Raw genomic sequence first — 19,437 nt, forward strand, 5'->3', positions numbered from 1 at the left:
TTCCCTACTATTTGGACCATTCCGGTTCGATATACAGTGTTATTTTGTCCAAATTCGGCTCCCAAAGAGGTGATATAGTCATTCCAAAAGCAAAATGACTACAGAAGGTACGCATACACTCATCCCGAAGCTGACCAAAGACAACTATGATAGTTGGTGCATCAGATTGAAGGCATTTCTTGGGTCACAAGAGTGTTTTGATATTGTACAAACTGGTTATGATGAACCAGAATCCAAAGAAAGAGAAGATGCTTTACAAGAGGCACAGAAGCAAGCCCTCAAAGTCAACAGAAAGAAGGACAACAAAGCAAAGACCATCATCTATCAAGGTCTTGATGAAGATACATTCGAGATAATAGCTTCCGCTGAAACATCACATGATATATGGGAGGCTCTCCAACAGAAATACAAAGGTGCTGACAGAATCAAGAAGATTCGTCTTCAATCTTTGAGAGGAGAATTCGAATTATTACGAATGAAGTCCTCAGAATCTATTTCTGATTATCATACAAGGATTATGGTGATTGTCAATCAGATGAGGAGAAATGGAGAAGCCATCATAGATACTCGAATTATTGAGAAAATTTTGAGATCCATAGATCCAAAATTTGATCATGTTGTTGTCGCAATTGAAGAGTCCAAGGAAGTGGACAAGTTGACAGTTGATGAGTTTATGAGTTCTTTGCAAGCTCATGAGCAGAAGATTGTAATGCGAAATGAAGATAAGGCCATTGAGCATGCCTTACAAGCAAAGCTGTCTTTCAAGGACAGATATGAGCAAGGGGAGACTTCATCAAGTGGCTACACCACTCAAGGAGGAAGTCAACAATCCAGAGGAGGATTCCAGCAATTCCAAGGAAGAGGAAGAGGTGGCAGAAACACCACCAGAGGAGGCCGAGGCCAACAAGCATTCACTCCCAGAGGAAGAGGAGGCGGTTACAATAACCGTGACAAGAGAAATATCAAATGTTATAGCTGCAATCAATTTGGGCACTATAGCACTGAATGCAGATGGAAAGCTCCGTTGGAGACACGTGAGCAAGCCAACTATGTAGAGAAGCATGATGGAGAAGCATCTGCATTTCTTGTCCAACAAGAACTTGGCGAGAAACAAGAAAATATATGGTATCTAGATACTGGAGCCAGCAATCATATGTGCGGCTACCGAGAGTTATTTGGTGATCTAGATGAGACCAAGCAAGGTCTAGTTACTTTTGGAGATACCACAAAGGTTCCATTCAAAGGTAAAGGCAACATCCCAGTCAAGTTGAAGAATGGCGATTCCAGCTACATCGCCGATGTGTATTATGTCCCAGCCATAAAGCAGAACCTGATCAGCTTAGGCCAACTTTTGGAGAGAGGATATAGTTTTTACTCGAAGAATTGTCATCTGACAATTAGAGACAACAATGGGAGATTAATGGCCTACGTGAAAATGTCCAAGAATAGGATGTTTCCTTTGAACATCCAGTATGATGCAACAAGGTGTTTGAGTGCCATCACCAACAGTGAAGAATGGCTTTGGCACCTGAGGCTTGGACATCTGAATTTCACGAGTTTGAAGATGCTAGCAAGCAAGAAGATGGTCAAAGGTTTGCCTCACATTGATCATCCAGATGAAGTCTGTGAGAGTTGTGTCCTCAGCAAACATCACAGATCCAGTTTTGCTAAAGAAGTCAACTGGAGAGCAAAGAGGCCACTGGAGTTAGTACACACAGATGTATGTGGCCCAATCACGCCTATGTCGACTGGACAAAATAGGTACTTCCTTACTTTTACTGATGATTTTAGTAGAAAAACGTGGATATACTTTCTGAAGAGGAAGTCAGAAGTATTCAATTGTTTTAAAGATTTTAAAGCAATTGTGGAGAAGCAAACTGGTTATACGATCAGAACAGTAAGATCTGATCAAGGAGGAGAATATACAGCCAATGACTTTGAAGCCTATTGTACACAACAAGGCATCAGACATCAAACAACGCCAGCTTATACACCACAGCTGAATGGTGTAGCAGAAAGGAAGAATCGCACGATTCTTGACATGGCTAGAAGTTTGCTCAAAGCAAAGAAGCTGCCCAAGCAATACTGGGCTGAAGCTGTATCATGTGCAGTGTATCTGTTGAATCGCTGCCCGACCAGAAGTTTGCAAGGTGTTACTCTAGAAGAAGCATGGAGTGGTCACAAACCAAGTGTTACTCATCTACGAGTCTTTGGTTGTGTGGCATATGCAAAGATCCCAGATGCAAGAAGGAGAAAGCTCGATGATAAGAGCGAGAAATGCATCTTTGTCGGATATGGTGAAAGAAGGATGGGATACAGGTTGTATAATCCCATCACGAAGAAGGTGATTACAAGTAGAGATGTTATCTTTGAAGAAGATAAATCTTGGGCATGGAATGGTGATCAAGAAGCAATCAAATGGATCAATCTTGATTTGATTCTTGAAGGTGAAGAAGTACCAACAGTACTTGTAGAAGAACCGATTGTGCCAGCAGCTGAACCACAAAGTCCGGTGTTTATACCAGCAGCTGAACCACAAAGTCCGGTACACAGATTCCCTGTATTCAACAGGAGGAACACACCAGGAGCATCATCATCAACACCACCATCAGCATCCTCGTCAGAAGGACCAAGAAAGATGCGGAATCTTGAAGAGTTGTACGATACCACTCAGGTTATGGAAGATACAACTCTGTTTTGTTTCCATGCAGATAAGGACCCACCAGAAAAGAAGAAAGCAATAGGTGTCAAAAGGGTCTACAAGCATAAAGAAGGCATTGAAAGGAGAAGTGTTCATGCTTGGCATGACATCCCTCGATTGAGTTTAAAGGGGAGATTTGTAGAATATTAAACTCAATATATCCAGAAGCTCCCAGAAGGTCAAGGAAGGCAACCAGCCACCAGTCGCCGACCAGCCGCCAGCCGCCAGCCGCCTCCACTGCTGCCAGCCGCCTTCACACTTGAAGGTTGAATTTTCGTATTTTGATTTGTGTATAAATAGAACGCCCAGCTTATGTTATATGTGTGGAGAGAATTGAGAGGAACACTTGAAAGAGAATAGAGAGAGAGAGGGCGTGTAATTGTAAGCTTTTGTGTTGTAATTGTAAGCTTCGGTTTCTTGTAATAAAACAGTGTGTTTTATCCCCTCTGAGTGTTTCAAAGCCACCACCAGTGGTTTCTCCCACCAACATTGGTGAGCCATCTTATGGACAGTAACAGAGTGCTGCAATAGCTACAGCAGATGCATTGGATCCTTCACGTCTTCAACCATCCAAAGAATTGTTTCCAATGGGTCTACAGTTGCCAGTTGATAGACAGTGATATTTATATATAAATGAAACAGAGATGAAGAAGAAGCAGAGAGTAGAAAGGAAGAAGAACAGGGAATGAATCTGTTATACAGAGAAGCATAAGATGAAATTCATGCACTGTTATACTATTACTTTTGCTTAAGTGTTTACATTACTCATCCTCAGTTTATATATGCAGTATTGGAAAGATACAACACGGGGAATGTTCACTCAGTATAATGCTAACAGATTCTCTTTTCTAACAAACAATACTAACAGCATTCTAACAATATTAATTGCTAATCTTCTGACACTTGGCATCATTAGGACCGTTGATATCTTTACACTAGTTTCAAATGTGCAAGATGAACACACTACCAGTTTCTTGAATTTGTCGCCTCAAGTTAATCCAGATGCAACTTGCAATTTCAATTCAGAAACATCTTCTCTTCATCTTCCACATCAAGTGTTTGCGAATGCCAATCTTCAAAAAAGCTGGGGTACAATTCCTGGAAAAATAAGTGAAATCCATCAGAAAGATTCTTTGCCAGCTTCGCCATTTGCTGATAGCTCGCCCTTGCCACGGCTGATGAACAAATCTACACAGAAGTCTTCTCTTGCACCTGAACCTGTCCTCTCTGCTGACTTCCATGCTCCTCTTTCGCCGGACCATACATCAGAAGTCCCTTGGAGAACTGAAGAAAGTGCAAAGGTTTTGGTATCGGAGGGTACTGCAGATTCTGTTCATCAGAATTCTCATGGAGTCTCTGATCCAATAACATCAGCAGGAACCGGTGCTAATGAAATTTCTGAGCCTGATCGTGCCAGGGTTCTAAAAGTTGAACCAGATAGCTCACTTGATGAGCGGCAGGTTGATAGAGATCAATCCAACACCGAGCCTTACGTGTTGACAGAAGTGAAAAACATTGAGACTCATTGAGACTCGTGAGGTAACAAATAATAAAATTATAAGTGGAGTATCATCTCACAAGGATTTGTGACTATCAAAATTATTTAAATTATGATCTATTTAAGAAATCGAATGACATAGTTTATGAAACAAAAATTAATGATTCAAAACAAATAACCAACTAATTAAATATTATTGAATTTAATTCTACTAATTCTAGGATTTCTGACTTACCATAGTTATTCCAATGTGAACTTTCTTAATTGAATTAATTATTCCTAGCGTTGATAATCAGGTTTTTCTAATTTAAACACTAATCTTTCTAGAGTATCAATGAATTATTTCAACAAGCAAACTTCATATACTCCACGAAATTTTTGAACATGTCAAAATTTATTAAGTATCGTAAAACCTTTAACGATTACAAAAGTTCTTAGGATATCTCTATCTTGTAGATTTCTTAAGGTATTTCAAACACTGTCTAAAATAATTATCACTTCTCAGTCTCAAATTGAATCCCAAATCATGCAAATGTTGGCCAAACATACACAAGTATTAATTCAATCAAAGAAATTGTTCATATATTCATAGTAAGGTTACATCAAAAATCCTAGAACAAAAGTCTACTCCATTGTAGAATTAAAGAAAAACAAACTTGATACGATGAACATCACTTAAAAGTAGAGAATTGCAGTAGAATAGCTAGGTGTCTTCCAATCTACTCTAATTTTCAACTTCCTGTTTTTCTCTATTTTTGTCTCCACTTTTTGTGTCGCCTTCTCTCTTCTTCTGTTTTTATGTATTGTAGGGTCTCTCCCTATCACTTCGTTACCTTAGCTGACCCCCCTTCATGTCTTTTATATTCTGGCCTTTTTACTCCCCGATGGGATGAAGAAAGTTTCCTTCTTTGTTTTGCATTCCCTCTTATGCAAATATTGCGAGCTAGATTTGAGGTAGAAAACGTGCAAATTCAAAGATCATTAGTTCTAGAGAAATTGTAGAAAATTGAATCTTCTTTTTAGCAACACTAATCTTACAATTTTTGGACCTTTGAGACCTAAGATATGGGCCATAACTCGAGACAACATTTGGAATGTGAGAATTTCAGGTTTGATTCAATCCCTGTTTTTTGACTCACTCTTTGGGCTTCAAAATAGCAAAACTAAGTTCTATGCCCTTCATATGCTTTGTAGATCTTCGTCTTAGATTTTGAAAATGGTGATGAATTGTTGTATAACTTCCTTAGTAGCCCAAAATCAATCAGTGTTTGGCTTTACTGTCGGATTCTGCTTACTCGGTAATCTAGTATTTGAAAACACATTAATTTCCCACGAGGTCAATAGTTCAAAAAGAGATTCAAAATTCTAATTAACTTATGCAACACATCCAAAATATTTCAAAATCAAGCATGAATGGTGGAAAATATACATTCTAAAAATTCCGTTATCAAATGCCTCTAAACTTGAATGCTTGCTTGTCCTCAAGCAAAAAGGGAACCATGAAAGCAGAGGGATAAAAGCTCATGATAAGTTCAACTTCCATATTCAATAGGATCCCCCGTGCAAACATTAATTTCTTGACTTAGTTCGTAGACAATATTAGATAAAGGAAAACTAAGCATTCTTACTTTCTCAGTTCAAACCGTTGTACAAACTTTCAACTCAATCATGTGTATCATGTGTTTAGTATACTTGAACCATGCACAGTCATTCTGCCATTACTTTTTCTCACCACTACAAATAAGGTAGCAAACTTTGGGAGATAAATATATACGTTGGACCCCTTTTTTTTTAATTATCACTTGTCTTTTGATGCGAATACAAACATTTATGATCAATACACTCGGTTACTTAACGGGTCACAAACATAAAATGCATTTGCATACTCATATTTTAAGTTGTCGTTTGATGTAAAAGTAAACACTTGTGATGAATACTCCTAGTTATTAAAGCAACTTAAAACATTGGAGTAGATATGTTTTTGCTTCAATACGCATCATATAACTATTCATTTACTTTCATACTTATTATCACTCTTGTTTACATAAACCTTGTTTTAATATTTGATCAAAGGGTAATAACAATAAAGAAACATCACACTTATCTTTTATGTATAAATTCATAATTCACATGACTTTGCTAGAAAGGTGTACTTCAATAATTCCAACGAAAATAATCCTACTTAATCCAACTTTATAAGATATTATCTATTCTAAGCCAAGGAATATTATTGATAACATAATGAACCACCTGAAAATGTCAAAGTTGGTCTTAAATACATATCACTTCCCCCCTATGTTTTCATAGTCATAGTGTGTAATGTATCCCTCAAACTTAAATTTTACATTGTCCTCAATAGGAAAATAAAGAATAGAAATGCTTATGAATACTTTCTTTTGACTATGTGGGAGTGAGTTGCCTGTTGCACCTGGTTATTTGCTTGTGATTCATTCATGCACAACTTAATTAAACGAATAAAGGGTTTTTTTTTTTTGTTGCCTCCTAATCAGTATTTAGTTATAGTCATTAGCTTGACTTTTCCATTTTGCTAAGATGAAATAAGAGGGATATCATCCCTCTTGCCAATTGACTCCCCATTCTTATAATGCTCCAAACGTTGCTCATTCACTGTAAATGTTCCCTTTTCATTATGTGTGACCTCTACTACTCCATAAGGAAACACCTTAACAATTCTAAATGGTCCTAACCACCGTGATTTAAGCTTACCATGAAACAAGCGGAGCCGTGAATTGAAGAGTAATATCTGTTGACCAAGGAAAAACTCCTTACGTGCAATGTGCTTGTCATGCTATGTCTTGGTTCTTTCCTTGTATATCTTGGCATTCTCATAGGACTTATTACGAATTTCATCATCTCATTAAGTTGCAGGTTTCTTTTTTCGCCTACAGCCTGTAGATCAATGTTTAGTTGTTTCATTACACAATATGCCTTATGCTCTAATTCAACAGGAAGATCACATACTTTCCCAAAAACTAGTCGATACAGACACATTCCCAATGTTGTTTTAAATGTTGTCCTATACACCCATAATGCATCATCTAGCTTTCTTGCCTAATCTTTTCGAGAGTTATTGACTGTCTTTTCTAGAATTTGCTTCACCTCACTATTTGACACCTTTGTCTGGCCATTTGTTTGAGGGGGATAAGCCAATGCTCTCTTATGTCTTACTTTATATTTAGATAGAAGTGTTTCAAACTGCTTGTTACAAAAGTGAGTTCCTTCATCACTAATGATTGCTCTAGGAGTGCCAAATGTGGTAAAGATGTTTTTTTATATAGAAAATTAAACACCACTTTACCATCATTTGTAGGCGTTGCAACTGCCTCTATCTATTTTGATACATAATCCACTATTAAGATAATGTATTTATTGTTGTAGGATGAAGGAAAAGGTCTCATGAAATCAGTGTCTCAAATGTTAAATAATTCAACTTCCAGGATATTCTGCAATGGCATTTCATTTTATCGAGATATATTCCTAATATGTTGACATCTATATCACAAGCGGTAATAAAAGTGTGAGCATCATTAAATATAGTGGGCCAATAAAAACTAGACTGCATAATTTTTGATGCAGTGTGTTGTGCTCCAAAGTGTCATTCATATTCAAGGGTGTGGCAGTGCTTCAATATGTTTGTCATTTCTTCTTCCGAAACACATCTCCTAATAACTTGATATGCGTAATGCCGATAAAGTATCGACACTTCCTAGAAATAGTGTTTGACCTCAACAAAAAATTTCTTCTTTTGCTGGTAAGAAAAATTTGGCGGGATGATCTTACTTGCAAGAAAATTGACATAATCTGCATACCAAGGAATGAAACTGTTAGTGGAAATTGCTATGATTCTTTCATCAGGAAAGCTTTCATTTATAACCATGAATTTAGGCTCCAATTGCTTTGTCAATTCTAGCCGTTAAAGATGATCAGCCACAACATTCTCTGTCCCTTTTTTGTCTTTAGTTTCTTCATCAAATTCTTGCAGTAAAAGGATCCAACGGATGAGTCTAAGCTCAACATCTTTCTTAGACACTAGGTGTGTAATTGCAACATGATCAGTATACATCAGTACCTTGTTTCCCATCATATAAGGCCAAAACTTATTAAAGGCATATACCATAGCAAGCAACTCTTTTTTAGTTGTGGTATAATTGAGTTAAGTGTCATTAAGTGTTCTGCTGCCATAGTATATGGTGTGAAACACATTATTTTTTTACTGCCCCAGTACTGCTCCAATTGCATAATCACTTGCATCACACATCAACTCAAATGATTTTTCCCAATCCAGTGCAATTACAATAGGAGTTGTCACTAACTTCTCTTTCAATAAAGGTTGTCTTGCATTCTTCATAAAACTGAAACTTTGTGTCTTTTATTAGCAGATTGCAAAGAGGTTTGGATATTTTAGAAAAGTCTTTGATGAACTTCCTATAAAATCTTGCATATCCAAGGAAACTCCTAACACCCTTTACTGTAGTTGGCGGCAGAAGCTTGTCTATTGTCTCAATTTTAATTATGTCTACCTCTTTTCCTTTTTCTGAAATCCGGTGCCCTAACATTATACCTTCCTTTACCATGAAGTGATATTTTTCCCAATTCAATATCAAGTTAGTCTTTTCACAACACTCCAAAACCAAAGCCAACTTTGCAAGGCAATCATCGATAGAAGTCCCAAATACAAAAAAGTCATCCATGAAAAAAGTTATCCTTTGAAAGGTGGCATGTGCCTTTCACAACCCAAATGGCATTCTTTTGAAAGCAAAAGTACCATAAGGGCAGGTGAAAGTGGTCTTCTTTTGGTCCACAAACGCAATTACTATTTGATTGTATCCTGAATAACTATCTAGGAAATAATAGTATTCATGCTTGACCAGCCTATCCAACATCTTATCAACGAATGGTAAGGGAAAGTGATCTTTGCAAGTTGCTTTGTTGAGCTTTTAGTAATCCATGCAAATCCTCCATCCAGTTACCGTTCTAGTAGGTATCATTTTGTTATATGCATCTCTTACTATTGTCATTCCTCCTTTCTTTGGAACAACTTGAACTAGGCTGACCCATGAGCTGTCAAAGATTGGATAAATAACACCAGCATCTAACCATTTTAGAACTTCTTTCTGGACTACCTCTTTCATTGTCAGATTAAGCCTTTTTTAATGTTCTACTGTCAGCTTGACTTCATCTTTTAACAGAATTTTATGCATACAAATGGAAGGACTAATGCCTTTGATATCTATCAATACCCACCCAAGAGCTGCTTTATGTTTTCTCAACACCTTAATAATTTTTCTTCCTCTATTTTAGAAGCTTTGCAAAGACTACCACAGGATAAGTGGAAGCTTCTCTAAGATATGCATAATGAAGGTGCTCTTCCAGAGGTTGCAATTCCAAAATCGGTGCTTGTTCACTGGTTGATTTTACTTTTGGTGGTACTTATCCCAAATCTTCAAAGTACCTTCTACAGTTAGATAAGAGTCAATCCAACGTGTATATTTGGCTATCTTAGCATCCTCCTCTAGAACATTATTTACTATATATGCTTCCAACGGGTCACTTGGATGCTTGACTTTCTCACTAATTAAGGAGTCTGCCACTTGAATGCTAAAGCAGCTCTCTCCCATATCTGGATGTTTGATGGCTTTGAACACATTGAAAATCACCTCCTCTTTATTCACCCTTAACCGTAGCTCCCCTTTCTTCACATCAATTAAGGCTCCTCCAATGGCCAAGAATGTTCGGCCAAGCAAGATAGGAATCTCATTATCCTCTTCCATATCCAATATGATGAAGTCTGCTAGAAAGATGAACTTGCCAACTTTTACCAAGACATCTTTAATTATTCCTTTTGGATGCTTTAGTGACTGGTTAGCCAGTTGCAGTGTTATTGTGGTTGGCCTTGCTTCACCTAAACCAAGTTTCTTAAAAATAGATAAAGGAATGAAATTAATACTTGCACCTATATCACATAGAGCTTTTTTCAAATATAGAATTTCCAATGGAACATGGTATAGTAAAACTCCTTGGATCCTTAAGTTTAGGAGGCAATTTCTTCTGCAAAATGGCACTGCATTCCTCAATGAGAGCAACAACCTCATATTCAAGAGCATCTGCAAAAGGAATGTTAATCTGTAGTTTTTTAAACATATCAAGGAATTTAGAAAATTGCTTATCAAGCTTATTCTTCATGAGTCGTTGGGGAAATGGAATTCTTGGTATCATTTCTTTTATTGGTTCTGTCAGAGCATCAAATTTTTTCATGCTCTGAAGTGGTTTGGCCACTTGCTCCTCCTCTTCTTTGCTTGCACTCTAGTTTCCAGCAGTCTACTCTGCTTCTTTTCACTTCTTAAGGTTATGGCCTTACATTGCTCCTTCTGATTAATTTCAGTTATGCTTGGTAGATTTCCTTGTTGTCTACCCGTCAGCATATTGGCTAGCTAGCCAACTTGAACCTCCAAATTTCAAATTGAAGCTGCTTGGTTCTACATATTAGTATTCGTTTTAGTCATGAATCTGTTGGTGTTGTTTGCTAATTATGTCATAGCTTCTTCAAGTGTTGATTTGTCTTTCATATGCTCACTTGAGGATAGAATGGCTAGATTCTTCATGACAATTTGATTGTTTCATGAGAAATTAGGATGATTTCTTCAGCCGGGATTATATGTTACATTGTAAGGGTTGTTATGTCGGTTGTAATTTGACATAAAATGAGCATGCTCTGCTTGAAAAAAAGGGTTCCTAACTTGACATTCTTCACTTGGGTGGTTTCCGTGGAAGAAATCACATTTGTATGCATGACATTTGTTGTTAGTTGAGTGGCTTTCAATTGTTGAGTGAGAAATGGACTTGAGCTGTTAATGTCGTGATTGCATCAATTTCATGCACCCCAATAGTCTTTTTCTTTATATTTCTTTCATTACATGAAAGAGTGAAAACGTGCTTTCATTGTTGTGGAATAAAAAGCCTTCATATCTTAATGCATGTGTTTAATTTATTCAGAGCTATTAGAGCGGGATCCACTTTTTAGGGAATATGATGGCCATTGGAAATTGTTCATGACCATTTCTTCCAATAAGTTGTAAGAATCATCATGTGACTTACTTATAAAGCTCCTCCTGAAGCTGCATCAATTAGTGTTCTTGTGGAGGTTTACTAATCCATTGTAGAAATTTGGGTGAAATTTGAGATGTCAATGCGCATCTTTGTTGTCTTAGCTAGTGGGAAAAAATTAGCAAGGAATTTCTTAGCTAAATCTTCCCAACTGATGACTGAGTCTGCAGGCATGGAGATTAACCAGTTCTTCACTTTATCTCGTAGAGAAAAAGAAAATAGTTTGAGGTGAATGGCGTCAACAATAACACCATTATGCTTAAATGTGTAACAGATTTCCAAGAAACTTGCAATATAGGCATTAAGATCATCACTTGACAACACATAAAACTGAATTGAGGTCTGAATCATCTGTAATATTGCTGGCTTGATCTCAAAATTATTGGTCGTAATCCTTGGTTTCCTGATAACATAATGGATTCCTGTTACTTGTGGGAGAGAAAAATCTCTAAATGCCCATGTGTCTTGCTCAAGATTTTCTTTGTTTGCTGTGATGTTTGAGTTGTTTTGAGTCTCTCGCATTTTCTTTCTTAATTCCTTTGCAGCTCTCTCAATCTCATGATTATAAGGCAGCAACGGCTAATTTTATTGCTTCTCATGCACTAGACAAACACCTAAAAATTTCAAGGCAAACAGTAATCAAACTAGATGAAATTTAACTCATATTGATATTATTAATAATTTTATCTTAAATCCCCGACAACAGAGCCAAAAACTTGTGATTAATTTCGCAAGTGCATGAATTATAACAAATAATAAAATGATGAGTAGAATATCATCCCACGAGGATTTGTAAAAATTACTACTAACTACCAAAATCATTTAAATTATGATCTATCTGAGGAATCAAATGAGATAGTTTATGAAACAAAAATTAATGATTCAAAAACACAACCAACTAATTAAATATTATTGAATTCAATTCTATTGATTCTAGGATTTCTGACTTACCGTAGCTATTCCTATCCGAACTTTCTTAATTGAATTAATTATTCATAGCATTGATAATCAGGTTTTTCTAATTTAAACACTAATCTCTCTCGAGTACCAATGAATTATTTCAACAACCAAACTTCATATATTTTACGGAATTTCTGAACTTGTCAAAATTTATTAAGTACCGTAAAACCTTTAACGATTACAAAAGTTCCTCAGATATCTCTATCCTATAGATTTCTTAAGGTATTTCAAACACTATCTAAAGCAATTATCACTTCTCAGACTCAAATTGAATCCCAAATCATGCAAATATTGGCCAAACATACACAAGCATTAAACATAGAATGAAATACTCAACAAAAAATGTATTAATTCAATCAAAGAAATTGTTCATATATTCATAGTAAGGTTACATCAAAAATCCAAGAATAAAAGTCTCATAGTTGAATTAAAGAGAAAAAAAACTTGATACGATGAACATCACTTAAAAGCAAAGAATGGCAGTAGAATAACTAGGTGTCTTCCAATCTGCTCTAATTTTTTACCCCTTGTTTTTCTCTGTTTTTATCTCCACTTTTTGTGTCGCCTCCTCTCTTCTTGTTTTTGTTTTTTTTTTGTATTGTAGGGTCTCTCCCTATCTCTCCATTACCTTAGCTGACCCCCTTCTTGTCTTTCATATTCTAACCTTTTTACCCCCCAATGGGATGAAGAAAGTTTCCTTTTCTGTTTTGTTTTCCCTCTTATCCGGATATTGCAAGCTAGATTTGAGGCAGAAAATGTGCAAATTCAAAGATTGCTATTTCTGGAGAAATTGTAGAAAATTGAATCTTTTTTTCAGCGACGCTGATTTAACAATTTTTGGACCTTTGAGACTTGAGATATGGGCTAAGTCAAGACATCATTTGGAATGCAAGAATCTCAGGTCTGATTCAATCCCTCTTTGGGCTTCAAAACAGCAAAACTGAGTTCTATGCCCTTCATATGTTTTGTAAATCTTCATCTCAGATTTTGAAAATGGTGATGAATGCCTGAAACTGAGTTGTATAACTTTCTTGGCGGCCCAAAATCAATTAGTGTTTGGCTTTACTGCCAGATGCTGCCTACTTTGTATTTAGTATCTGAAAACACATTAATTTCCCACGAGGTCAATAATTCAAAAAAGAATTCAAAATTCTAATTAACTTATGCAACACATCCAAAATATTTCAAAATCAAGCATGAATAGTGAAAAATATACATGCTAAAGATTCCCTTATCACTTCCTCTTTACAGCAATCAAAGCAATCTGAAAATGAGGGCCCAAATGCTGATCACACAAGATTCGAGTCACATGGTGGAACTGGAATATCTCTGCACAAGGCAAGAGGCAAGAAGTTTGGGACTTCTGCTGAAGTTGTGGATTCCCAGCAGGTTGCGAGCTTATCACCTGCAATCAATTCTGGAGATGATGTTGGAGCCACAGGAGTTAAGGGTGAATCTAAACTGGTTGAGTCTGCTGTCTCAGTGCATAGCCTGCAGATGCAATCAAGTCAGCGTGCTTGGAAACCTGCTTCTGGCTTGAAACCAAAGTCATTTTTGGAAATTCAACAGGAAGAACAAAGGAAGATTCAGGTTAGCATGGCAGTTTCTGAGATCAGCACTTCTGTCCACCACACAAGCTCACCTACTCCTTGGGCAGGGGTTGTGCCCATTTCAGACCCAAAAATTTCTAGAGAGATTCAGAGAGAGGTAAATAATACTGAGATAAATGTGGGAAAAGCAGAAACATTACCGTCTTCAAGGAGCAAGAAAAGCAAGTTGCATGATCTATTGGATGAAGTTGTTTTGGCGAAGTCTAATGATACAGAGAAGGAAGTTTCTTACTCTTTATATAGCCTAACTACTCAACAAGTCACAACTACGAGTGTGGAATCTATAGACGATGGAAACTTTATTTAGGCTAAAGACACTTAAAGAGTCGCAAAAAGTCTGCTAAAGCGAAGGAGGCCGGAGCTAAGGCAGCAGTGCCTGTACCTTCTTTGGGAGATTCTGTTTTTTGGATGGAGGAGTCCGCAAACCATTCTTCTTCTCCAGCATGGTCTGCTGATTCCAAGAAGCTTCCTAAGCCCACATGTTTAAGGGACATCCAAAAGGAGCAAGAGAAAGAGGTCACTTCTGTCCTGCCTCAGAATCAAATACCAATTCCTCAGAAGCCTCAACCAACTCAAGCCACCCATGGAAGTGGATCTTCATGGTCGCTTTCTGCATCTTCTCCGTCGAAGGCTTCTTCTCCTATCCAGATGAATTCCCGTGCTTCTTCTCAGTCAAAATACAAAGGAGATGATGATCTATTTGGGGGCCCAATTCATCAATCTAAGCAGGAGCCTAAGCAGTATGATCCTTTCTTTGCGCCTATCTAACCAACTTTTAGTATATAAACCATTGCTACTTAAGTTGAAACATCCCTTCTATTTTTTTTAGAACTGCACTTGGGAGCATACTGGTTTTCTGCTGAGTGCTTTCTGTAAATATGGTCTGCTTTATTCTATTTTGTAGTAGGTTTTTACTTGTTTGATCAGGAAGTTTTTCTTGTTTGGGGATTCTGCATTTCCTTTTTGTTGCTGTTTCCTTACCTGACCAAAATTGGCTACATTGCAAGGCTGCTGATTAATTGGTTCCTCTTCAACCAGCTGAAAGTACTAAACAGAATACCTCGTTGTTTCTGTCCACTTCCCTTTTTGTCCCCTCTTGTTTTCGAGTTGCTTAATTGTTCTAGTTATTGCACAGAATGATAAAATTTTACCTGTTCTGTTTGCCTAATACATCACTTCATTTGGCCTGTTCTATTTGCCTAATACATCACTCTCTCATTTTCTAGACATCTTTCTAAATAGAAGTTTTTTTTTAACAAAAGCTGTCTTTTGTTGCCAAAAAACTTCTCTCCATTCATGTGAAGACGTGGAAACCAAGCTCAATTGTTGTGAAATGTTTGTAACTAACTGTAATAAGCTGGGTTGCAACATATTTTTAGTCCTATAAAAAAGTTCAAATTTGAGAGTTCCATTGTAATTTTCACAGTTACAGTCCAACATATGTGCTTTAGTTTAGTGATTGTTAGTACTTGCTCTTAAATGTGGCATATTTTGCCAAAATTCAAATGACTGTTAGATTTTATAGTCTTCGTTTGTTGTGGAAACCTTTGGGTCTATTTGTTTCTTTCTTTTTTTTTTATTTATGTCGGTGTCCGGGCCAGCTTGCGCGCACCACGACTAATCCCACGGCTCATTGAACATCCTGCAAACCCAATGAGCATGTAAGGCACCGCGGGGGTGACAGGAGTGCACGGTGAGGTTTGAACCCAGGATGCAGAGGAAGGGAACATGTCCCTTCAACCGCTGGGCCAAGACCTCAAGTGCCTATTTGTTTCTTTCTTTACATCATTACTCCTTGCTGTCTCTTCAGTTTCTCCCCCTGAAGAGAAATTGAAATTGAGATTTTGCTATCTTCTTCTAAACAGATCAGAATTCTCTCATCTTGTGAGCCAGGGCAGTTGGGGAACCAAAAATACTCATGTAAAAGCAGCCCCAGTTGCATCATTAGGGAGACAGAAATCTGTGGGTGGCAGACCTGCTGAGCATTCTCTTTCATCCTCTTCTGCCACTACTCAGTCATCTGTTAAAGGGGAAAGAGATACAATGAGCAAGCATTCAGGTAAAGTACTACAGGCTGTTCATCTTTACCTGTCAAGAATAGTTGTGTTCATCCTTATTCCTTCGTGCTATTATTCTTTTCCAGAGGCCATGGAGTTCCGAGCTTGGTGTGAGAGAGAAAGTGTTAGACTTGTCAGGGCGAAACGCATCGATGTTCATTTTTCTTCTTTTTCCTTGACATTTATTTGCGAGAATTTTGATTTTCATCAAAATACATTTTAAGCAACACGGTAACAAGCATCTATTGCAGCTCAATAAATATGCGTTTTATAGATTTTACTCTTCCCACTCCAAAGATTGCACTACCTTACAGGCATATATTTAACAAGTACTTCAGGCTTAGTAGCATGGATTCTCTGCCAGACGGCTCAAATTCCATGTATAGAATAGAATTTAACTAGCTTTCTCCATTTGGCTCTGACCCATGGTTCAATACAAATTCAGTTCATTTTTCTGAACGTAGACTTGACCTTTGTTATTGTTGGTGGGAGGAGCCACTGGTGGTGGCTTTGAAACACTCAGAGGGGATAAAACACACTGTTTTATTACACAAAACCGAAGCTTACAATTACACAAAACAAAAGCTTAATACACGCCCTCTCTCTCTCTTTCTCTTTCTAGTGTTCCTCTCAATTCTCTCCACACAATATAACAGAAGCTGGGCACTCTATTTATACATAAATTCAGAATACGAAAATCTACTGTTCCAGGTGTGAAGGCGGCTGTTGACCGGCGGTGTGAAGGCGGCTGGCGGCTGCGGCTGGTGGCTGGTGGCTGGCGGCTGCGGCTGGTGGGTGGTTGCCTTCCTTGACCATCTAGGTGCTTCTAGATTGAGTTTATTCAACAAATCTCCCCTTTAAACTCAATCGAGGGATGTCATGCTAAGCATGAACTTTAATCTTCATTGCCTTCTCTCTGCTTGTAGCCTTTATCCACTAATTTGGCTTTCGTCTTGTAGACCATTTTGACACCTATTGCTTTCTTCTTTTCTAGTGGATCCTTATCTGCATGGAAACAAAATAAAGTTGTATCTTCCATAACCTGAGTGGTATCGTACAACTCTTCAAGATTCCGCATCCTTCTTGGTCCTTCTGATGAGGATGCTGATGGTGGTGTTGATGATGATGCTCCTGGTGTGTTCCTCCTGTTGAATACAGGGAATCTGTGCACCGGACTTTGTGGTTCAGCTGCTGGTATAAACACTGGACTTTGTGGTTCAGCTGCTGGCACAATCGGTTCTTCTGCAGGTACAATCAGTTCTTCGACAAGTACTGTTGGTACTTCTTCACCTTCAAGGATCAAATCCATGTTGATCCATTTGACTGCTTCTTGATCACCATTCCATTCCCAAGATTTATCTTCTTCAAAGATAACATCTCTACTCGTAATCACCTTCTTCGTGATGGGATTATACAGTCTGTATCCCATCCTTCTTTCACCATATCCGACAAAGATGCATTTCTCGCTCTTATCATCGAGCTTTCTCCTTCTTGCATCTGGGATCTTTGCATATGCCACACAACCAAAGACTCGTAGATGAGTAACACTTGGTTTGTGACCACTCCATGCTTCTTCTGGAGTAACTCCTTGCAAACTTCTGGTTGGGCAGCGATTCAGTAGATACACTGCACATGATACAGCTTCAGCCCAGTATTGCTTGGGCACTTTCTTTGCTTTGAGCAAACTTCTGGCCATGTCAAGAATCGTGCGATTCTTCCTTTCTGCTACACCATTCAGCTGTGGTGTATAAGCTGGCGTTGTCTGATGTCTGATGCCTTGTTGTGTACAGAAGGCTTCAAAATCATTGGCTGTATATTCTCCTCCTTGATCAGATCTTATGGTTCTGATCGTGTAACCAGTTTGCTTCTCCACAATTGCTTTAAAATTTTTAAAACAATTGAATACTTCTGACTTCCTCTTCAGAAAGTATATCCACGTCTTTCTACTAAAATCATCAGTAAAAGTGAGGAAGTACCTATTTTGTCCAGTTGACATAGGCGTGATTGGGCCACACACATCTGTGTGTACTAACTCCAGTGGCCTCTTTGCTCTCCAGTTGACTTCTTTGGCAAAACTGGATCTGTGATGTTTGCTGAGGACACAACTCTCACAGACTTCTTCTGGATGATCAATGTGAGGCAAACCTTTGACCATCTTCTTGCTTGCTAGCATCTTCAAACTCGTGAAATTCAGATGTCCAAGTCTCAGGTGCCAAAGCCATTCTTCACTGTTGGTGATGGCACTCAAACACCTTGCTGCATCATACTGGATGTTCAAAGGAAACATCCTATTCTTGGACATTTTCACGTAGGCCATTAATCTCCAATTGTTGTCTCTAATTGCCAGATGACAATTCTCGAGTAAAAAGTATAGCCTCTCTCCAAAAGTTGACCTAAGCTGATTAGGTTCTGTTTTATGGCTGGACATAATAGACATCGGCGATGTAGCTGGAATCGCCATTCTTCATCTTGACTGGGATGTTGCCTTTACCTTTTGAATGGAACCTTTGTGGTATCTCCAAAAGTAACTAGACCTTGCTTGGTCTCATCTAGATTACTAAATAACTCTCGGTAGCCGCACATGTGATTGCTGGCTCCAGTATCTAGATACCATATGTCCTCCTTTTTCTTATCATGTCTTGTTGGACAAGAAATGCAGTTTCTTCTCTGTCATCCTTCTCTACATAGTTGGCTTGCTCACGTATCTCCAACGGAGCTTTTCTTCTGCATTCAGTGCTATAGTGCCCAAAATTGATTGCAACTATAACATTTGATATTCTCTTGTCACGGTTATTGTAACCGCCTCCTCTTCCTCTGGGAGTGAATGCTTTGTTGTCCTCGGCCTCCTCTGGTGGTGTTTCTGCCACCTCTTCCTCTAAAGCTTGTATTCCAAGAACCTCTTCTTGGAATTGCTGGAATCCTCCTCTGGATTGTTGACTTCCTCCTTGAGTGGTGTAGCCACTTGATGAAGTCTCCCCTTGCTCATATCTGTCCTTGAGGGACAACTTTGCTTGTAAGGCATGCTCGATGGCCTTATCTCCATTTCGCTTTACTATCTTTCTGCTCATGAGCTTGCAAAGAACTCATAAGCTCATCTACTGTCAACTTGTCCACTTCCTTGGACTCTTCAATGGCGACAACAACATGATCAAATTTTGGATCTAGGGATCTCAAATTTTCTCCGTAATTCGAGCATCAATGAGGGTTCTCCATTTTCTTCTCATCTGGTTTACTATCACCATAATTCCTTGTTGTGATAATCAGAAATAGACTCCGAGGACTTCATTTGCAATAACTCAAATTCTCCTCGCAAAGATTGAAGACGAATCTTCTTGATTCTGTCAGCACCTTTGTATTTCTTGTTGGAGAGCCTCCCATATATCATGTGATGTTTCAGCGGAAGCTATGATCTCGAATGTATCTTCATCAAGACCTTGGTAGATGATGGTCTTGGCTTTGTTGTCCTTCTTTCTGTTGACTTTCAAG

General features: G+C 38.1%; 1 protein-coding gene across 2 annotated transcripts; it reads left to right on the top strand.

Annotated features, from left to right (window-relative positions):
• The first annotated feature begins 13,573 nt into the window (after positions 1-13,573).
• Positions 13,574-16,362, top strand: LOC118047249 (protein ESSENTIAL FOR POTEXVIRUS ACCUMULATION 1-like). 2 transcript variants are annotated; one of them, XM_035056493.2, is made up of 3 exons: positions 13,574-14,634; positions 15,760-15,953; positions 16,038-16,362. In XM_035056493.2, exons 1-3 carry the CDS (start codon positions 14,303-14,305, stop codon positions 16,172-16,174), a joined length of 663 nt encoding a protein of 220 aa, XP_034912384.1. In that variant the 5' UTR covers positions 13,574-14,302; the 3' UTR covers positions 16,175-16,362. The 2 variants fall into 2 exon arrangements, with proteins under 2 accessions (XP_034912384.1, XP_034912382.1); XM_035056491.2 differs by having other exon boundaries at positions 15,760-16,362.
• The last annotated feature ends 3,075 nt before the right edge of the window (positions 16,363-19,437 follow it).

This window comes from Populus alba, chromosome 14 (genome assembly GCF_005239225.2).
Source record: "Populus alba chromosome 14, ASM523922v2, whole genome shotgun sequence".
NCBI lineage: Eukaryota > Viridiplantae > Streptophyta > Magnoliopsida > Malpighiales > Salicaceae > Populus > Populus alba.